A 20942-nucleotide genomic window follows, 5' to 3' on the forward strand; every position below is an offset into this window, starting at 1 on the left:
TATATTGCTGTTCTGGCCGATGATCATTATTTAAAGATGTTGCATGCATATTTTCTTCATTTTTAGAGTATTTATTGAGAAAAACAGGCTTTCAGGCACTGAAGGAGACAGGAAAGGGAAGTGGAGAATACTGGCAATGTAAGCAACGAGGGACGGGCAGAGATCAGAAATGCTCTGACAAGGAATGACTGAAAACAGGAGGATTAATTGTTAGGAGGTGATTAGTGGCATGGAAATGAGGTGAGTCCAAAATCTGAATGTAATGTGACAATGAATACTTAAGACTATAGAAAAGCTAACAAAGCAAAGCAAACAAACCCAAAACGGAGCACAACCCAGCATTAGAATGACTCAAAGTATCAAGCCAACATTTGACAAGAAAGAGTGTTAACAGGAAAACAGGAAGTAAATGGAACACAGCCTACCAAAATAAAACAGGAACTGAGATTCACAAAGAGAGGCAGGGTTAGCTAAGATTATAAGAGTGAAAAATAACTTTTGACTTTTACTTGAGTAATTTTATTGAATAACATTTCTGGATACTCTGGTCACTTCAATGAATGAAAAGCAAGCTTGCTTTAACCAAAAATGCACCAAACACAAACACACACCTACAAATTACAACAGTTTTTGTTAAACTACCGTAAGTTTTATCTTTGAATGAATTTATTTGGAAAAATGTTTCGTTTGCCTAATTTTGTTGTTTTGTAATTATATTATTCATATAAATTATTTCTTTTTTGGTCTTTAAAATCCAAGAATTTCCACATAACTTCAGTTTTTGGTAGTTGTAATTTTTAAGCATTAAATTAGTGGTATTTTGATCAGTTACTAGGTACTTCAGTAGCCTTTTTACAAAATATTTTTTTAGTTTTATTTGAGTAATTTCTTGGACGTCCAGATTTTACTTTCACTTGAGTATAAATGCTAATTCTACTCTACCCACCTCTAATAATAATGATTAAATCATGCAGAAATTAAGCATATGACTACATAAAAACATATATACATTTTAATTGTTCATGTTGTATTTATATTTTCTTATTTTCTTCTATGTAGCTTTCTGACTGCACTCGCGCACAAAAATCTTGTGTTGATTTGTTGTCGTCATGAAACCGCGTGCTCGCTGCTCACGCCTGCGCCTGGGTCGATAACGCACGCGGCAACCCGAAACCAACCAACCAACTTGGGGAGAGGGGGCGCGTGCACGCGCTCTGATCGAGGACGCAGCAGCAGGAGCAGCAGCAGCAGCCAAGCCAGCAGCTATAGCTACACGGGGAGCAGGCGGTCGGGCCCACATCGTTCACGGAATCAACCGTCGGTCATTTTGTTCAGGCGGACCTCCGACCGGCAGGGGATTAAAAACGTGCGAGATCATATGTGTTTGAAGGGGGAAAGAAGATCGCAAGATGGTTCGGGAAACCAGACACCTCTGGGTGGGAAATTTACCCGAACATGTTCGCGAGGAGAAAATCATGGAGCATTTTAAAAGGTACGTTACGCAAGCGAGAGACCGTGTTTGCGGACCTGCGCGCGCTGGCTTTAGCACTAACCTTTTCTCGATGCGAGGCTACGCTGCTAGCCCTGCTAACACCGCTAACGTTAGCATTATTAACTATTACTCATGGAGAGGTTCCATGTACGGTGCATGTGCTTTATTACATCACATTTGCATTTGTTTAAGAATATTTACCGAAAGCGACTCGTCCAGGTGACCATGTGGATATTTTAGAGTCTTCCGCTAACTTTTGCTAATGCAAGAAGGCAGTTAGCTGTTAGCCGCTGAGCTACCACCCAGCCAACCATTTTGTGGGAAGTCGACAGGTTTTCGTGATCTGTGCAAGCCAAAAGACAGCCAGGGTCCACCGTTATGATGTGGAGGACTTTTGTGATTTTGGTCACTCAAATTCGACTTTTCCGTTCGCTGCCAGTATAATATCGCAGCGAAGTAGTTTTTAAAAAGCCCAACTCTAAATAATTTTAATGAGCTTTGAGGACTCGGGACCAAATGTTAGCAAGTTGTTGAGCTGCACAGCGTTCAAGTCGGCTGCTGTCACTGAAACTACTTTAAATTGTGGTGCTGTAGGATTAACTCCACGGACCGCGAAACATTGTGTTTTCCTCACTTGTCGCTACTAAGGTTGATAGACGTCAATATTGATTGCTTTACTGATATTTTATCGTTTTTGTTTGCGTCATAATTCAGAGGCCATTCCCATCAACAAACTAATCTAACGCTAACAAACGCATCTATTTGTTATATCATTAGTCAACTTGATTACTATTATGTTTTTGTTTTGATTAGTTCAGTGCGTTTGAACAGTATTTACAACACAAAGTGCCATAGTCCTGGCTGCTTTGTGGGTTGTAATCTAAAACTGATTAAATACAAAAAAAAACGCAGTTAATTCTTTTTCAGATAATCTCTCTGTGGTGGACACTATCGTGTTGCCTTCTCTGCTCTTGCATATCAAGTTTGTTCCATACAGAAAGACAGTAGGCTATTTTTGGATACTCTGAATGTAACTCCTTCTTTGTTGTGTCTGTAATTTCCTGTCAGGTATGGCCGCGTGGAGAGCGTCAAGGTTCTGCGAAAGCGAGGGTCAGAGGGCGGTGTTGCAGCCTTTGTGGATTTTGTGGATATCAAAAGTGCACAGAAGGCTCACAATGCTGTCAATAAGATGGGAGACAGAGACCTTCGGACTGACTACAATGAGCCGGGGTCAGTCCCCAGTGCTGTGCGGGGCCTCGAAGACAGCTCCCCCTCCAGCAGTCGAGACGTTGCAGGATTCCCTAGGGGAACAGTTGGCCCAGTGTTTGGCCCACCTGTGTCCCTACACACCCGAGAGGGACGTTTTGAACGGAGAATAGATGGGTAAGTGGACACGGTGTCCCTCAAAAAAATCCAGAGTGCTCTAGGTTTCATTTAAGTGTAAAACCTGTACACATAGTGGGGTTATTCATCAGGGAGCGGTACCTCCAGGGGTCACACAAAGGTAATCTAGGGATCACTCTACTCTTCATCACACCTGACTCGCCTTGCCCATGGGATTTAAGTAAATTAATTTTACTATCATTTGCAAAGGTAACTATATTTCAAGGTTTTTTACATCTGGTTTGGATTTTACATCCAAGAGGAATATCCTGGTCAGCTGTGGATTTATTATGTGGGATACTACCTTGGGGAGATTTTGGATATGTTTTTTAATGAACATGGAATGTAACCCTGATTTATACATGGATTTGCCTGAAGCTGGAGATAAATTCCAAATATGAAGGATTTACGTTTTGCCTGAAGGATTTATTGAGGTATATCAATGTCCTACCATTGGCCTATCATTTTTGACCCAAGACTTGATTATTGGACTACTCCCTTTCCCAATATGTGGATATACCCTATTCTGGATTGTAAGTTTTAAGCAACTGGATGAAAGAACTTAGAGAATACACATCACAAGAAAGACTGAACAAAGGCATATATCCTAAGTTTTACAAGTTACTTTAGAGTAAAGTGTAACTATTTAATTGATGCCATGCCCCAAATGTGGAAGTTATATTCAGAAGGCAGAAAGGGAACGCTCCCGGATCCAAACGGCCGTCTTCCAAAGTTTTGGCCGTAATTCTTCATCTGAGGAAGCATGAAGAAGGCTGGAACGTCGTGGATGCAGTTCATCATGGACAGAGTGATGTGGATCATACAGTGGCTAGGTTTATTGTTGCCATTTATCTGGAATACCAAGGTGTGGATGTACATTACCTGTGCGTGCGACCTCCAAGAGCCCAGGATGATTGTAAACAAAAAAAAAGCCATGCATTTCTACCAACACGCCTAGTGGGATCTTTGGACTTTGGAATTATGCGATACCAAGACTCGAGAAGGATTTATTACTCTGTGATGTGTCTGATTCTTCCAGAAGTTAAGAAGCAGGATGTAATCCACTGGGATTTTTTTTATTTTTTTATTGGTATGTTTAGTTTTTTCTCCAATGGAATCGCTCAACCTTTGGGACATACTCTTTCCTTATTCTACCATGGCCACCAACACTGATGAGCCATTTGGATATATTTGCCATACTGCCTTCAAACATATTATTAGCTAGTTGACCTGGATATGCAGATTAAGTTCATCATCATATTTTTTTTTTACATGTTATCAAGTTATTTTTTCCCCACTCAATTTATTCAGATTTGTCAAGGAGCATATTTCTAAAGTTGTTTGCTTTTCTTTTTTTGTCCTCATCCACTGGAGAGAATTAAGTAACTAAATACCAAACTGTGGAATATACAGGAATCCTCACCTGGTCCTTGAAGATAACTCAAAGTAAAATTCAGGAGACACATTTTTCCCCTAATTGGATCAATTGATGTTTTTGTTTTTCTCCAATTTTTCATTGGGGCATTCACATTCTGACCACCTAGATTTTATTTGGATTAATTTTGGTAACTTCTTTCCCAAAAGGTTGGTATTTCTCTGGCCATATTTTTATCTTTCTGCTTCCCTAGTGCTTTGTGAAAGTTTAGTTTACTGCTGCTTTTAGAGGAAGTTGCATAATTTAATGTAAGAGGTGAATAATCTTTTTCAGCCCATGAATATGTTTCCTTTCACCGAGTTACAAAAGTAGTACAATGTGTAATTTACATTTTAAACAGCATGCATGACATGTACAAATCCATTCTACTTAGATTCTTTATAGGATTTTAAACTTGAAAATCGAACAAAATGTTATGTTATTTCTTTCATGTGAAACATTTTTATCAGCCTCTGAAATCTGGACATAGAAATACACCTGGCAGAAGTTGAAGCAGATCAAATGTGGCTAGGTTCTCTTTCAAGACAACCTTGCCCCCTCCCTGGAGTAATTTGTCGCTGTTACACCATTTAAAAACATATCCTGATACCTGTTGTTGCTTAAACAACAAATAAATGTGGCAAGAAAAACAACGCCTTGCAAAAGTATTCATTCCCTTTGGTCTTTTTCACATATCTCATGTTACAAACACAAACTTCAACATAGTGTTTTTTTTTTCTGGAGATATATCTTGATATAGACTTTGGTTTATAACAAGGTATATCAAAAATGGTTTTGCAAATCAAAATCTGAAAAGTGTGGAGTGCATTTCTTTTCAGTCCCGCCGATTTTAATAATTTTTCCTACCTTCTCATATTGCGTAGCTTTCTGATCAAACTTGACCAGCTTCCCTGTCTACCCACAACATAATCCTGCCAACACCATGTTTCACTGAGTGCATGGTATGCTAATGGGGGACGTTCATTGCTAGTTTTAGCCAAAAGGGGCTTTCGACCAATTTTTGTCACCTCTGACAAGAGCACCTTCTTCCACATGTTTACTGTCTCCTAAAAGGCCCTAATATATCAACTTTATTTAAAATAAGGTGTGGTTATATACACAGCTGGACTCGGTAAACTAATTTAAGTAATTACTTAAAATATTTGGCTGCAATTTATTTTAATAAGGGATCTGAAAACAAGTTCACTTAGATTTGTAATTTTTTTTCTAATATTTTGTTACTCTACCACATACAACTGCACAAAACTGCACTTAAAATGGTTGTTTTAACATGACAAATGTGTTAAGTTTCTGTGAATACTATTACAAGGCGTTGTAGTTATGTATTTATTCAGCCTAGATTTTCAAATTGCTGCCCTGTATGCAAAGCTGGTTCTGAAAACATGAGTAGTGAGCCTATTCTTTCTTTGTGTAGTTGTGGCATACTTGGTTGTTTTCTAACAAGTTGCTTTGTTGCATATGTGGTGTATAAGTAATTCATGGACTATTTTTAATTCAAGAGTTTACTAATTCTCCTTTTCTTTTGTAAATCTCTCTATCTTGTTCTTAATTCACAGTAGCTCAGAAAGCCGTGAACGTGCTTATGATCACAGCCCATATGGCCACCACGAGCGCAGCGGGACTTTTGACAGACAACGTCACTACAACGCTGATTATTACCGCGATCGCCCTGTGTTTGCAACCGCTGGCCCCGGCAGCAGTGCTATCGGAGGGAGTTTTGAGGCAGCAGACCCACATTTTGACTCTAGAATACGAGACCCATTTACTCTCACCAATTCAACACGGCGAGACCTCTACAGAGATGATAGGGGGAGACGGGTTGATCGATCTTATCACCACCGACGAAGCAGATCATCTCATTCCTCCCAGTCGAGGCATCCGTCTCCTCAGCGGACTGCAGGGCAAACCTCAAAAACCCCTCATTCTCCTAAAAGAACCCCTTTGTCCCCTGGAAGAGGCCCAAGGTCGAGATCTCAAAGCAGATCTTCAAGCTCCGACTCTGTCAGCAGCACCAGCAGCACAGGCAGTGGCAGGTATGCATCTTAAAATCTGAACATTTTACCTATTAATTGACTTTATTCATTTGTTTTTCCAACTGATTTTTGTGTCTGTTCTGTCTCTTTTTGGCAGTGACTCAAACAGCAGCTCCAGTGATGGTTCCCGGGCCCGCTCCGTTCAGTCGTCGGCGGCTCACACGGCTCCCCAGACATGTTTAGTGATGGACTCTGAAGAGCCTCGGAGAAGCTTTGGGATTAAAGTGCAAAACTTACCAGTGCGCTCCACAGGTTAGTTTTGTTCGACATCTGGACAGAAGAGCAGCCTCTTAAGCACTTTTTTTCATCCATTTTTTAGTAGAGAAAACTGCCACTAAATATGGTGGCTGTTCAGTTTGACCTAAACACAGGCTAAAGTTACCTATAAAGATTTTATCTGTAATTTAGCACCATATTTGGAAAATCTGTTTTCATTTTGTTGCAGATTTGACTAACAGTTTGACTTTCCTTCTGCAGATACAAGTTTAAAAGATGGACTCTTCCATGAATTCAAGAAATATGGGAAAGTGAATTCAGTGCAGATTCATGGCGCATCAGAGGACCGCTATGGATTAGTGTTTTTCAGACAGCAAGAGGATCAAGAGAAAGCCCTCAGCGTCTCCAAAGGAAAGCTGTTCTTTGGCATGCTTATTGAGGTTACAGCCTGGAATGGTCCAGGTAAGAGGTGACAGATGACAAATCATTATGACCAGGCAAAGTTATCAGAATAAATAGTCATAATACAAGAAAAAAAGTCATATTACAAGGTTCAAGTTATTTGACAGTAAGTCAATAAAGTTGTAATAATAGGATAATGACCTCATATTAGGAGAAAGAAATTGTAATATGAGAAAAAAAAAGTTGTAATAGAACAGTAGTCATTTTGATGGTAGTAAATCAAAATGAGAGTAGTAATAATAGTACGGGGGGGGACGTAATAATACAAGAATAAACTCAATGTTACGAGAATAACATTGTAATATTCAAAAAGTTCATAATTTGATAAAAGTCATCTTACAAGAAAAAGGTAGTATTACAAGAACAGTCACACAACAGTAAGTCGAAATAATACCAAAAGCCGTATTACCAGAAGAAAATTGTAATATTACGAGAATAGTCGTACAAAAACAATAACAGTTATTACGAGAATAAAGATCTAATAATACAAGAATAAAAGCATATGAAAAAATGTAATAATATAAATGTAATATAAATGTAATAATATGAGAAAAAAGTTAGTGATATGAGAAAAAATCAACATTGAAATGATACAAGAAAAAACTTGTAATATTACCAGAATAAAGTCATAATATTACTAGGATAAATAATAATTTTGTAAGTCTTGTGAGGTTATACTATGGCATTGGTTTTACCAATAAGGACATACTTAATCTTTATCACATTAGCATCAAATTATTATCAGTAGCAGAGTTTTTCAAAATGTGTACAAACTAATGTCTGTTTTGAAAGAATCAAGCTGGACATGTCAAACCTTGATAACTCTGTCAAAGCTTTGATCTCATGAACTTTTTTTCTGGTAATTTTACCACTTTTTCCTGGTAATATTGTCTCTATTCTGCTTATGACTTCATTCTCGTAATTTCCAAACAAAACTCTTAGTCTGGCTCTAATACTTTGCTGTGAGATGGATATTATTTAACATGTCTGAACTTCCATAACGTGAGTGGATGCAAAGATAGTTGGATTAAATGTAGCCTGTATGACTGAAACCTGTTTCTTCCCCTCAGAAACAGAGAATGAAAATGACTACAGACCGTTAGATGGACGCCTAGACGAGTTCCACCCCAAGGCTACAAGAACGCTGTTTATAGGCAACCTTGAGAAGACCACCAGTTATCAGCAACTCCTGGACATTTTTCAGCGCTTTGGAGAAATTGTTGTAAGTTCCCACACAGATTTATGTTGTGAAACTAAAGTTTCCCACTTTACAGTAAGCATCATTGTAATTCTTGTCACTTCCTCTCAAGGACATCGATATCAAGAAAGTAAATGGGATTCCTCAGTATGCCTTTGTCCAGTACTCTAACATTGGCAGCGTTTGCAAGGCCATAAAGAAAATGGATGCAGAATATCTGGGGAACAACAGGCTTAAGGTAGTAATTTTATTCCCTGAAAAGAAAGAACCATTTCTTGTCTGTGTTGAATTATTTACAGCTTATCACTATAAAATTGTTGCTCTACATCTCTTTGCAGCTTGGTTTTGGGAAGAGTATACCTACTACATGCGTTTGGCTTGATGGTTTGGCCCCCAACATCACAGAGCAATACCTCACACGGCATTTCATGCGTTATGGGCACGTAGTTAAAGTAAGCCTCTTTTTTTAAACTTCTCTATGAATTTCTAGACTTTATTTCAGTTCTTCTGGTTGTAACTGTGTGTTTGTAAATTTCACAGGTCGTATTTGATAGACTAAAGGGGATGGCGCTCATTTTGTACAACAACACGGATTTTGCTCAGGCAGCTGTGCGGGAGACCAAAGGCTGGAAGATCGGTGGTAATAAAATTAAGGTAAAAAAACCCCCAAAACATTAATGTCTATTGTTTTTTTTATTTCCTTATTGGTATTAATTGGTATTTGTGATCGTCAATAGGTGGATTTTGCAAGTCAGGAGAGCCAGAATGCATTTTACCGCTCAATGCAAGCCTCTGGACAAGACATTAGAGACTTCTATGAAGTTCCACCAGAACGACGGTAAGTTTATTTTCTTTCTCATTTAATTGCTCCATTGGCATTTTCAGGAATTTAAATTAACCTTTCGTAAATATGTAGAAAAACAAACGTGTGTATTTTTAACATTTCCGAAGTGATTACTAAGATCTTCTATTCATTTCACAGAGACGATCGCAGACCTCCTTATCATGAGTTTACAGCAGAGAGAGCTTACTATGAGAATATAAGAACCACTGGCCTTTATCCAGAGGAAGCTCGCAGAGAGTACACTGCACGCAGTAGAGAGCGTTTTCCTGAACTGGAGCATTATCAGGGAGAACACTTTGACCCACGTTATCATGAGGATCCAAGAGACTACAGGGATTACAGAGACCCCTTCGAGCAGGACATCAGAAAATATACCTACATTCAAAGAGAACGAGAAAGAGAGCGGGAGCGTTTCGAGGCTGACCGCAGCAGGTGGAGCCCGTCGCAAAGAAGAGCTGTCACTCCCACAATTTCCCCTTCTCCATCCGAACGTGCTGCCAGAGACTCAGAACGGCGCGTTTACAGCCAGTCTTCAGAGAGGAGCGGCAGCGTGAGCTCCATGTCGCCTCCACATTTTGACAAATCTGAAAAGACCTTGCCAGATCACGCAGCAAAGAGTGAGAAGAGTGAGAAGAGCGCTCAGCCCGATCGCATGGCAGGGGCAGAGAAAATCAAACGTCCAAAAAGAAAAGATAAAACTGACAAAGAAAAGACTGAAAAGAATAAATCAAGGAAAGGAAAGGGTCAGTCCCCGGCTAGCCAGATCCCAGAAACAGAGCCGGACGCTGCTTTTGAGGGAGGATCTGGAAGAGGAAGGGGATCAGACCAAGATGTTCATGAGAAACCGAAATCCAAGGTGGATGGAGATGCTTTGTCTGGAAACCAGTTAACTGCTCCTCAAGACTCTGTAAAAACTGAAACGACTAAAGGGGATATTGGAGAGCTAGACGGAAAACCCAAACTTAAAAAACAACCCAAATCTGATATTGGAAACGATGGAAAGGATTCGGCGGTGGATTCAGATCGCCTCGCTGCAAGAAAAAGGCGCTTTGGGGATTTAGGTGGCAAGACTGTTCGTCAGAAAAGAAGCAGACATGAGGAGGAGGATGGCAATCAGTCATCAGACTTTGGATCCAGTACCACATATGTGAAAGAACCAGATGCAGACAAACACAAAGATCCTCAACGTCGAGATTCACGACTCAAAACAGAAAAAAGTGTCACTCAAAAGGATGGACTAGAGGACCTCAGGGGACAAGGAGAAAAATCTGAAGGTTCTGTAGATCTGCCAGAGCCAAAACGACAACAAGGAAGCACTTCCTCCAGAAGGGTCTCAGTAGAGGGGAATTTAGATCAAAGCATTTTAAGAGAGCAAGAACAAAATGCTGCATTCAAGCCGAGTCAGAATGCTGAAACTAATAAAAACACCAAGACTAAAGAAGACCATGTTGACATTGATCTCTCTCAGAGTTACCGCAAGCAGATGGAGCAAAACAGACGTTTACACATGCAGCAGCAGCAACAGCGCGAGTCTGACAAACTGAAAAAAGCAGAAAGTCTGCAAAGAAACGAAACTGAAGACCTCGAACATCGTAGCCTTGTGCATGAAGTTGGTAAACCACCTGAGGATGTCACAGATAATTTTCCGTCTCACAAGCTGTCTGACCAGTTCGAAGCCGAGCCTGGGATAAAGAGAGAGCGTTTCTATAGGAGACAAAAAAGTGAAGACCCTGACTGGAGTAGTACCCCTTCTCCAGGACACCAGGTTTTTTCTCAGCATGCTGATGAGGACTTCATGGATGCCTCTCTGAAGGAGTTAAGTCGAAACAATCAGAAGATTCACCCAGAACTTGAGCTTTTGGTCAAAAGGACCCACAACACACAGGTGAACAAGACCAACACCCCCGTTAATATTGGGGAAGAAGATCAACAAAAGAGGTGGGAGAGCAGAGTTAAGCAGGACTTGCTGCCCAACCTGAACTTTTCTAGAGGCTTGGGCAAAAACCTTCACAACCGCAAGCCCTCAGAATACGGCCTTTATGATTTGGAGCCTGGGGAAGTGAGATCAGACTCTGAAGAGGATGGAGAGAACAAAACCCTCTCTCCTGCTCCCTCCACATCTATGCCTTTTTCTGAGAGGCCGAGACCTGATCGGTTTTCAGACCCAAAGCTGGCTCACCTTGAAAGAAACAAATTCTACTCATTCGCACTTGACCAGACCATCACCCCCGATACTAAAGCTCTACTGGAACGAGCAAAATCTCTGTCCTCTTCTCGTGAGGATAACTGGTCATTTTTAGATTACGATTCCCACTTTGTGAATTTCCGAAGCCAGAAAGACACAGAGAAAGTAGAATCAGCACCAAGACCTACTCCTTCCTGGTACATGAAAAAGAAAAAGATACGAAGTGGATCTGAGGACAAACTGGATGACAGAAAAGAAGAGCCCAAGCCAGAGGAACAGGAACGCAGAGAGCTTTTTGCGTCACGTTTCCTTCATAGCGCTGTGTTTGAGCTGGACTCTCGACGACTTCAACACCTGGAGCGCAAATACGAAGAGTTGGAGCACATGCTAAACCAACAAGCTAGTCAGCAAGGAGCAGAGGGAGAACTTGAGGCTGGCCCAGTTGTCCTCTTTCACAGCCGTTTTCTGGAGCTCACGCAACTACAACAACAAAAAAACAAGAGTCACCAGCTGCAGGAGGATAAAGGAAGTACAGTTTGTACAAGTGAAAATAAAGAGGAAAAGCCGTCTGAGCAGGAACAACAAGATTTACGGTCTAATGACACATCAGAATCTAGTGTGGCAGCTGAAATCAAACCCATCAGTCCTGTTGAACAAGTTGCTCCTGAACCGAAACTGACTCCTAATCTTGTCACTCAGTCTGCAAGCAGAGACACAGCTCCTTCAGACCAGAAATGTGTGTTACCAACTCCACCTGCTGATATATGCCCACCTATGTCTTTCACAAAAGAGGAAACAAACGAAGAAGTAAAAGAAAGTGAAGATGTTGTACCAATGCACTGTTCACCAACTGAGACCTTAAAATTTGAACCTGCACCTGAAACTGTTCCTGAAACTAACATTTCTGAGGAGAAGCTGGAATTTCTTGAAGAGGATGCAAAGCTTTTAATTGACGAACAAACAAACGAACCTGGTTCTCAAGAAGAGTTGGTTAGCAGATCAGAGCCAGAACCAAGTCCTGAGATGTCACAACCTGAAGTGCCTACAGCCAGTAGTCCAGTACAACTCAGTGTTGCTGAAGAGGCAGATTTAATCAAAGAAGATCCTCTTTCCACATGTCAAACAACAGTAGACCCAGAAGGAGAGAAGAAACTTGAAGAAGTGAATAAAGAAGAGATTTCTGTTGATAGGGATGCAATTGAAGAGCCAGTCTCCTTTCAAAAAGAAAATAAAACAAAAGAAATTAAAACTAAAAAAGGCAGGCAATCACCTGCTCAAGTTCCTTTAACATCTGTGTCTGAGAAACAAGCTACACGCAAGAGTGAGCGCATTGACAAAGATAAGCTGAAGCGTGGCTCATCCCCAAGAACCGAAACAAAGTCCTCAGCCAAGTCTCCAACTCCCGGATCAGATCATGATCATTCGGAGCAGAGCATCCCGATAAGTAGAGCAAGAACTCGAAGAAATGTAAAATCTGTTTATGCAACCCCAGTGGAAGACGATGCACTGAGTCGTGGCAAGGAAACTGAGTCACCTCGCTCTGCACGAAAGCGGGGTACAGAGAAAGAACCTGTACAGCATAGCACTGAGTCGGAGCCACCGACTCCAGCGCCAGTAAAACAACGTGGGCGTCCTCCCAAAAACCGCAAACCGGTTGAAGAGATTTCAGCTGCAAAAACAGAGAAAATAAAAATGGATAAGGATGCAGATTCAAATGAGTCGGAGAGCGGTGAACGGTTTTCAAGAGTTGCTAAGGGTAAAATGTCCCCTTATCTCACAAAGGGTTCCTCAAATCCAATACCCTCAGTCCCTGGCTCTAAGAAAGGGGATAAAACTGAAGCAGCTGATGAGAATCAAGTAATGCATTTCACCGAAGCAGATGATTTGTCTTCACAACACTCGTCATCTTCAGGCAAAGATTCTTCAGTAAAATCCGATGTAAAGAAGGATGAAAAAGATGAGCAAGGCACAGAACTGGACAAAGATCTTCATGAAAAACTATGTGAGGGGAAATCGAATGGAAAAGAGACAGATTCACTGCTGGCTGAGGAGAAACTTGCCTCAGACAAAGAGAAGATCATAAAAGGAAAGGTCAAGCCAACAGGTGCTCCAAAGCCTCATGTCTTTAGGGACCTCCAAGTCTTACTGGATGTCAAAGAAGTCAAAGACCACGTTTCCAGGTGCACCACTGCCAACAAAGAGTGCCCTAATGAAGAAAAAGAGAAGAAGGATGTAGACGCCTCAAAGAGCTCTTTCCTACAGGAGCGTGAATTGGAGCAGGCAGTTGAGAACATTGCCAAACTTACGGAACCTGCTTTTCCGACAGAACTACCGACTCCTCCTGCCCCTCCTGCAGAGGTAAAAAGTGACCCTGAGGAGGAAAAGCCTTGTAATCCTGCCAGTGAGACAGAGCTGATGGCTGCCATTGACTCAATAACTGGTGAAGATGTAAGTGTACCTCTTACCCCAGCAGTTCCAGTTAGCACAGAAGTTTGTTCAGAACCTGAGGTCCAGGAGATTGTCTCACCGGTCAAGGTTGAAGAACCTGAAACCGCACTGCAAGAGGAACCTGTCTTCTCAAATACTCCCAAAAAGAGTTACAAGGGAAGGCCCAAAACACCTAAACGCCCCAAAGCCCCAAAGCATGCACGAAAAGATGTGAAAGAAGAATTAAGTGAGGAGTTGACGGTGCCTTTAGCCGACAGTGCAGCTTCTGATGTAAAGATTGTGGCTGAGAAGCCTCCATCTGCTGCAGCTGCTGCTGTTATCACTCCTACGACCTGGAAATCGGAGGCTGAACTTTCAGCTGTGAAGGCAGCAGAAACAGAGTTGCCGTCACCTGTGGAAGAGCAAACACAAGCTGTGAAGCCCACACACCCCCAGGCTAAGAGCCCCATATACTCAATGCCTCAACAGTTACCAGCTGATTGTGTTTCTCCCTCTTTGGCCTCCAACAGGCCCAACATCAGATCCATTCAAACCAGCCGAGCGCCTGTTTCTCCACCCGACTGGCGACACCAGTCAAAGGATCCATGTGTTACCTCTGCACACATAATGTCAGTAGGAGCCAAGGAAGGCCAGCTGACCGCTTCTGACTCCAACAGCAAGGAGCTAGATCAAGGCACAAGTGATTTGAGGCAGATTCTCATGAAAACTAAAACAAATACGCTCCCAGGAGGAGGAAGTTCTGCTCCAACCAATCTCCCCAGTCTCCGAGATCAGAATCCATCTGAAAGCAATCCTGCCATCACAGCTGCTATTCACAACAGATCCCCACTCCCAGAGAGTAAAACGCCAACTCATTCAGTGCCACCTATTGTCCGAACACCTTCCACATTACCTGGAGAGGCTAAATCTGTGATCTCCGTTATTGCATCTACGGCAACCTCTGTTATTAGTCGTGTTTGCAACACCCCTGAGTCTGAGGAAAAATCTAATCTAATCATTGGAAATCCCTCCATGGATGTGACTCTGCCCAAAACGGCCTACAGGCCCAGCAAAGACGATGGCGCACCTTACCACGGCCCCTCTTTCGGTTCTGGGTCTTGCTCGGGTCTACGAGTAAACACGTCTGAAGGAGTGGTGGTGCTAAGCCACTCAGGCCAGAAAACAGAAGGACCCCTGAGGATCAGCGCCAAGATTAGTCAAATCCCACAAGCAACAGCCGGTGACATTGAATCTCAGCAATTGGTGTCGATTCCCCAGATTAAACAAGATGTTTACAGCCATTCTCATTCAGGACATCAGAAGGGGTCTTCACAAACCGATCATGGGCATCCTGGTAAACTCCAATCAGCTCTGTCTTCAATTAAGCAGGAAAGCAGCAGCAGTTTAGAAAAGCTGGATTCTGCTTATCAGGCAGGGCCCCAAGGAGTCGTGAAGCGTCTCCCGCAAGGTAACCAGCAGGTAATGGGTTACCACCAAGACTACCTGCAATTAAAACCCCAGAAGAAGATGGAAAATGTTGATCCTCATGGCACAGATGGAGCTAAGCCATCTTGGACCTCCACTGTAAGCCCTGCTATAAGCCCACATTTACCATCTCCCCCTGGGAACCATGTGGGCTTTGTCACATCCACAGGTGACAGAGGTCCGTCGCATCTTGGTAGCATCAAACAGGAACCACGGTCCCCGAGAAAGTCAGGACATTCTCACCCTTCTTTCACCAAGGTGTCTTCGCCTCTTGGGTCCTCCTCACCCAAGGGGATACCTGTAATGATATCCTCTGCTCTCAACTCCATGCAGCAGTACATCCCTAGTGTCCACCACCCAGAGCAGTCTGTCATCATGCCACCTCACAACGTGCCTGGAGGTGTGGGACGAATGTCTCCTCACTGTGTCTCCCAATCCATTACAGTGGGTCATCTGGTTCAGGGGGAGGTCAGGGTCAACACACCACCTCTGTCTGTGATGAACTACGTCCACAGTGAGCAGCTTCCTTCTCCGTGGTCTGGTTCCCTGCAGCCACGGTCGTCCTCCCCCCAGGCTGTCAGCAGGGACAAAGTCCTCAAGGTCAACCACAGTTCTTTGCGGGGCCACGAGGGTGAACAGGACGAATCCAGACACTTCCACCAAACTGGGAGACCATCCGCCACAATGCCGTCAGATACTCGGGCAACTTTGAGGACTAACATGGAAACGTTTATCGCTCAGAGAGATATGCGAATGCACCTGCACCAGCAGGGGGAGCGTCTGACACTGGACCCCCATTCTGGACACATTCAAGAAACTCTGCCGCCTTCTTTATCTCCGAGAGCTCACATGTTGCCCAAAGGCGTGTCTGAGAAGGACATAAAGTCGCTGGAAGCAAAGAGGCCGCACTCTCCTGTAATTCAAAAGGATGGAATGATGGCGATCCGGCAGTCTGGCGCTGCCATTGCATCACCTAAAAGGGTTTCCCTGATGCCACCAGGACCCAGCGGGTCGTACTCAGAGTACTCAGGAATGTACCCAAACCGCATGCATTCTCAGATCCCGGACGCGCCTGTTGGGCACAACCAGCCGCCGTTGAACGTCACTCCGTCTATGGTAAGTTCACTGCGCTTCGGGGCATTATTACAGTAGTTAATTATTCTGTAATTACATTTTTATAAATTGGCCCATCTTCCATATTTCTTATTTAACCATTTAAACTTATTTCATGCACTATTGAAAATGCATGAGATGCAAGGCATTTCTTTTTTAAATAAGAAAATGAACATTTTATTTCATAAAATGCAATAACTGTATTCCTTTAATCAACGCTTGTTGATTTCTAGCAAAGGATTTATCTGCCCCTAAAAACAATGCTTGTAATATTTGGTCTTCTCTAGTTATATTGATCTGCTTATAAATCTATTATGTATCTGAAAAGTTAACGCAGCGCCAATACCGGCTTATCTCATGAGTATCTTTGATTAATAATTGGGTGTTAAATAGCAGATTATGTTTTTGACAGAGTGAGTTTAAAACTGTCCACTTGAGTTTTGGTTAGAACATATTTACAGTAAAAAAAAAAAAGGTTGTTTTTCATAAGCTTAAATGCAATGCAAATTTTTTTTTCAAATGCTTTTTTTTTTAGTAAATACTTCAGTAAAAGAATCAAGATGCAAATTAGTTGATGATTTTGTCAATAATTGGTTAATTGTTTCAGCTTTACTGCATTTATGTTTACATTTCAAAATGAACATATAGATAGCATAAGGGAAGCAGTAGTTTTCCCTCATTTTATGTCTTTTCTAATGATTTTTTTTTGTAATCTAAAGGGTGCAGAACTGCAGGCTAAACCAGATGGAAAGATGACCCAGGTTGTTAATATGGTGCAGTTGCTCACGGTAAGACAGATGTTTGCATTCGTTGGTCGAGTCGCTGGTCAAAACTAAAATGGTGTTCTTCTGACACCCTTTTCTATTTCTGTGTAATTGAAACAGAAGTACCCTATAGTGTGGCAGGGCCTTCTGGCACTGAAAAACGACACAGCTGCTGTCCAGCTGCATTTTGTCTGTGGAAACAAAGCTCTGGCTCATCGATCGCTGCCTTTGCAAGAAGGAGGCGCTCTGCTCAGGATTGTTCAGAGGATGAGACTGGAGGCCTCTCAGTTGGACAGTGTCGCCAGAAGAATGACGGTATGTTGTGTTTTGACTTACTCCTGCTTAATTTCTTATATTTTTGATTACAGTTCAATAAAAAGAGGTATTAAAATCCTTAGAGGCTTCTTGTTTCTGCGTTTTTTGCCATTTAAATGTTTCCAGATGATCAAGTGAACCTTCTCAAATACTTGGTCAAAATGAGTAAATACAAGATATAGTTATAAAATAAAAATTTTTATTTAGCTATGATAACCAAACTTGGACTTCATAACTGGCTACTTCAACGACTCATTTTAATTCAGCTCTAATTAAAGACTTTCAACTCATGCCACACATCTCAAATAAAATTAAAATAGGAACCTCACAGAACATTGATTTCATTTTTTATTATTCTCTTGCTGATCTTGGGATCATTTTGGTCGTGTTTCACTTGAGTCATAAAATCATAGAATCAGCTTTGTACCCGACTGGCCGACAGATCAATTTCACTGACATTGCTTCTTATCTGTTATGTGACAAAAAAGCAAAAACAGAAGTAGTTTGTGGCACAGCAGCATATGTTGAGACTCAATGTTGATGTCTGTCTGCAGGGTGACAGTGAGTACTGTCTTCTTCTCGCTTTGCCTTGTGGACGAGATCAAGACGATGTCATAAACCAAACTCAAGCTCTCAAAGCTGCATTCATCAACTACCTGCAGGCAAAACTGGCAGCTGGTATCATCAATATTCCCAACCCAGGTTCCAGTCAGGTGAGACACAACGCATTGGTGAAGGACTTCAATGTTTGGATTTATGGTAGTGTAATGTGCAGTGTCTTGGGGTTGCATGGACTTGATGAAGTGCTTTACCGCCATTTACGACTTATTTGAAGAGGACGTAATATGTAAAATTTACATTTTGTACGACTATACTTCTATTTGGGTCTTGGCTGCTTCTAAAAACAAAGCACATAAAAACAAAACAAAAAAACACAATCATTTATTTGCACCAGATTAATGTTTTTTGGGTCTGGAAACGAGCCATTTCAAAAATTGGCCGATTGTTAAGTTGCATTTGACAGGCACTGCACCATTACCTAGCAACCCAAGTGGAACTCCAGCACCTATGGTCAGCAGGTATTACCACTGTACAATGGATGCTGGAAAAGACAAGTGTTTTGTTGTTTACTTACCATCCAGAAACCACTTGCTGCATTCTTGTCGGTTGTGCAGGAGGCTCCACTTTTGCTTTTCAAATATATGCAGTTGCATAATTGTTTGTCTGCTTGCAGCCGTTTTCTTGTACGAGAGTAAACGTTGAGTTGGGGGCGTGTCCAACAGCAGCTTATTAGGATTTAAAGTGACAAGATGCCCTAAAACGGCTCAATCTCATCTTAACCTGAGCAGATTGAAATCTGATTATCTAAGTTCATGGAGTGTTTTTTTTTTTTTTTTTCTGAAGCTTGTAAACCTCTACTAACCAATTCCAGGAAGCATAATAGGTCATCTTTAAAAAAAAAAAAGACTTGAAAATCATGGGTTTGTAAGTAAAATATATTTAAATATTTATAGGGAGAATGTTTGTTTTTGTTTATTGGTGTGGCTCAGCACTGATCTCCTGATTTCACAGGAAAGCGTTTTTACGTCTTGATGTTTGTCTTTCTTCCAGCCCGCCTATGTGCTCCAGATTTTCCCACCCTGTGAGTTTTCCGAGAGCCACTTGTCTCAGCTGGCCCCCGACCTTTTGAACAGGATCTCCAGCATCTCGCCACACCTCATGATCGTCATCACCTCTGTGTGACCTGTGACCCCTCCCGTCACTGGACGCTCCCGCCTGCAAGCCTCGGGAAACCAGAGGCGTTTGTCCCAGTTTCTGTTTCTGTTCCTGGATCCAGTGGAGGGGAAAAAGAGAGAAAAAAACATTTTGGATGTACCTTAAACATTTGATTTTTTTACATCAGATTTTTTTCGGCTTCTTTTTATTTGTCACTCCTGTCTGGTATATTTGTCCTTCTCGAAAAAAAGACAAAAAAAAAAAAACCTCAGGGATGGATCAAACCAGAATGAGTCTTACTTGACCATTTTCTGCTGTATTTATATTTATTGAAGTTTTATTCTAGTGTGTTGGAGATGCGCTGAAGAAGGATGGAAAAGAAAAACATTAACATAAAAACTGGTGACTATCTGGGTGGCATCTTTCATTGGTGTTTATTTTTTTTGACTCATTTCTTCACAGGAGGATCATTAAAGCTGTTGAGCTACAACGGTTAACGGGACATTTCATCGTGTAATTTTAAAAGGAATTATGTACAGACTTCTCTCTGCCTTTTATCGGAGGAAGAATGAACTTGTAAATCTTTGGAGACCCTGATGAGGACCATGTTCATTTAACAGCTACTTCATTTCCATCATCTCTGCTTATTTTTCTCACTACTGAAGAGGTCACACATCTGGCATGGGCCTCCATGTCGAGCAAGCTTCATTCTGAGGGGTCTTTCAGTACAGAACTGTAAATATTTTAAATATTTAAACGTCAGTGGAAAAATGGCGACTTAACAGAGACTTTACCTCCGGGACATACGAGAATGCAGAGTGTGGAAATGGATCTTTACTTTTGTTGGTGTAAATACTTGTAACACAAAGAAAGTTGGCAAACTCTGTAGAGTCTGCTGATGGCACTTCATATTTTGTAACTCAAATAAAACTCCAGAAAACAGGATTTCAGATGAGGCTTTAGTTATGTATTTGTCACTTTTTCATCTTTTTATGTGTTTGTTTTATATTTTGTTATTGTCTGTGCAAACCAACAAGCACTGCTACAAAATATGTAAAAGAACAAACTTTTTCAATATATTTTTATTCACTATTCAATAATTAGTACATTTAGTTAGCATAAATCCTGCCTCTCAGCTTTGGACTTCAGTTGGCCATGAGATTTGTGGTGGTAATTTTTTATCAGACAATATATTATGACTTTATTACCATGGTAATATTTCTTGATCACAATCCCCTCATAAGAAAATAAAATATTTTATATTAATCACATTAAAGTAATTTTTTTCACATAGTTCTTAAGAGTTTTTTTTTTACTTTTCCATTTCTCCCATGCTAAACAATCTTAAGGAGCAAAGCAGCTTCATCAATTTGACTGGTAGCCAATCAGAAAATGAGAATCAAAAATAAATTGTAACTTTATTTTTAAAAATATTTGAAAAAAAAAACAGAAAACACAAATTAAAAGATATTTTGTAATGCTTTTTTTTTCCCTCTCCAACTTCCTGGGGCCCCCATAGCGCCTCCTGGCGGCCCCCAGCGGGCCGCTGCCCCCATTTTGACAAACACTGGCATAAGGGGTTTCCTACAGTGATGAAAATTATTTGCTTTTGTAATGTTTCACGGCATTAATTTTCCAAGTTTTTAAAAACACCAAATGTTACATTGCTCATCACAAATTAGCATTTTCACCTTATTTTGATTTTTCTCTTTCTGACAGACGGCCTACGATTAAATATTGACATTAAAACACGTTGGATGTAGATACTTAAGATATATTATAGATATGAAATAATATCACAACGTGTCAGATCTGTAAAAAACATTTAACAACCGAGATGACTATTTTTATGGAAAGTGCCATTAAGAATAAAC

The 20942-nt window shown here is 41.2% G+C and overlaps 1 protein-coding gene across 4 annotated transcripts; it reads left to right on the plus strand.

The window, feature by feature from the left end:
* Window positions 1–1218: 1218 nt before the first annotated feature.
* Window positions 1219–20018, plus strand: si:ch1073-335m2.2 (msx2-interacting protein). 4 transcript variants are annotated; one of them, XM_055025770.1, is made up of 15 exons: window positions 1219–1492; window positions 2561–2875; window positions 5867–6343; window positions 6441–6595; window positions 6821–7021; window positions 8092–8243; window positions 8332–8457; window positions 8558–8671; window positions 8760–8873; window positions 8957–9057; window positions 9202–16276; window positions 16993–17061; window positions 17158–17352; window positions 17907–18065; window positions 18964–20018. In XM_055025770.1, exons 1-15 carry the CDS (start codon window positions 1410–1412, stop codon window positions 19093–19095), a joined length of 9468 nt encoding a protein of 3155 aa, XP_054881745.1. In that variant the 5' UTR covers window positions 1219–1409; the 3' UTR covers window positions 19096–20018. The 4 variants fall into 4 exon arrangements, with proteins under 4 accessions (XP_054881745.1, XP_054881749.1, XP_054881756.1 ...); XM_055025774.1 differs by having other exon boundaries at window positions 5870–6343; XM_055025781.1 differs by lacking the exons at window positions 1219–1492; window positions 2561–2875 and adding an exon at window positions 2889–4459.
* The last annotated feature ends 924 nt before the right edge of the window (window positions 20019–20942 follow it).

The sequence above is a fragment of the Poeciliopsis prolifica genome, unplaced genomic scaffold (genome assembly GCF_027474105.1).
Source record: "Poeciliopsis prolifica strain line A6 unplaced genomic scaffold, Auburn_PproV2 SCAFFOLD003, whole genome shotgun sequence".
Lineage (NCBI taxonomy): Eukaryota > Metazoa > Chordata > Actinopteri > Cyprinodontiformes > Poeciliidae > Poeciliopsis > Poeciliopsis prolifica.

Bases quoted from the DNA above. Each gene is read 5' to 3' on its own strand.
- si:ch1073-335m2.2 (XM_055025770.1), top strand. From the start codon at position 1,410: ATGGTTCGGGAAACCAGACACCTCTGGGTGGGAAATTTACCCGAACAT. The intron at 8,874-8,956 runs GTAAAAAAACCC...GATCGTCAATAG, and splicing joins TCGGTGGTAATAAAATTAAG to GTGGATTTTGCAAGTCAGGA. The intron at 17,353-17,906 runs GTATGTTGTGTT...GTCTGTCTGCAG, and splicing joins GTGTCGCCAGAAGAATGACG to GGTGACAGTGAGTACTGTCT.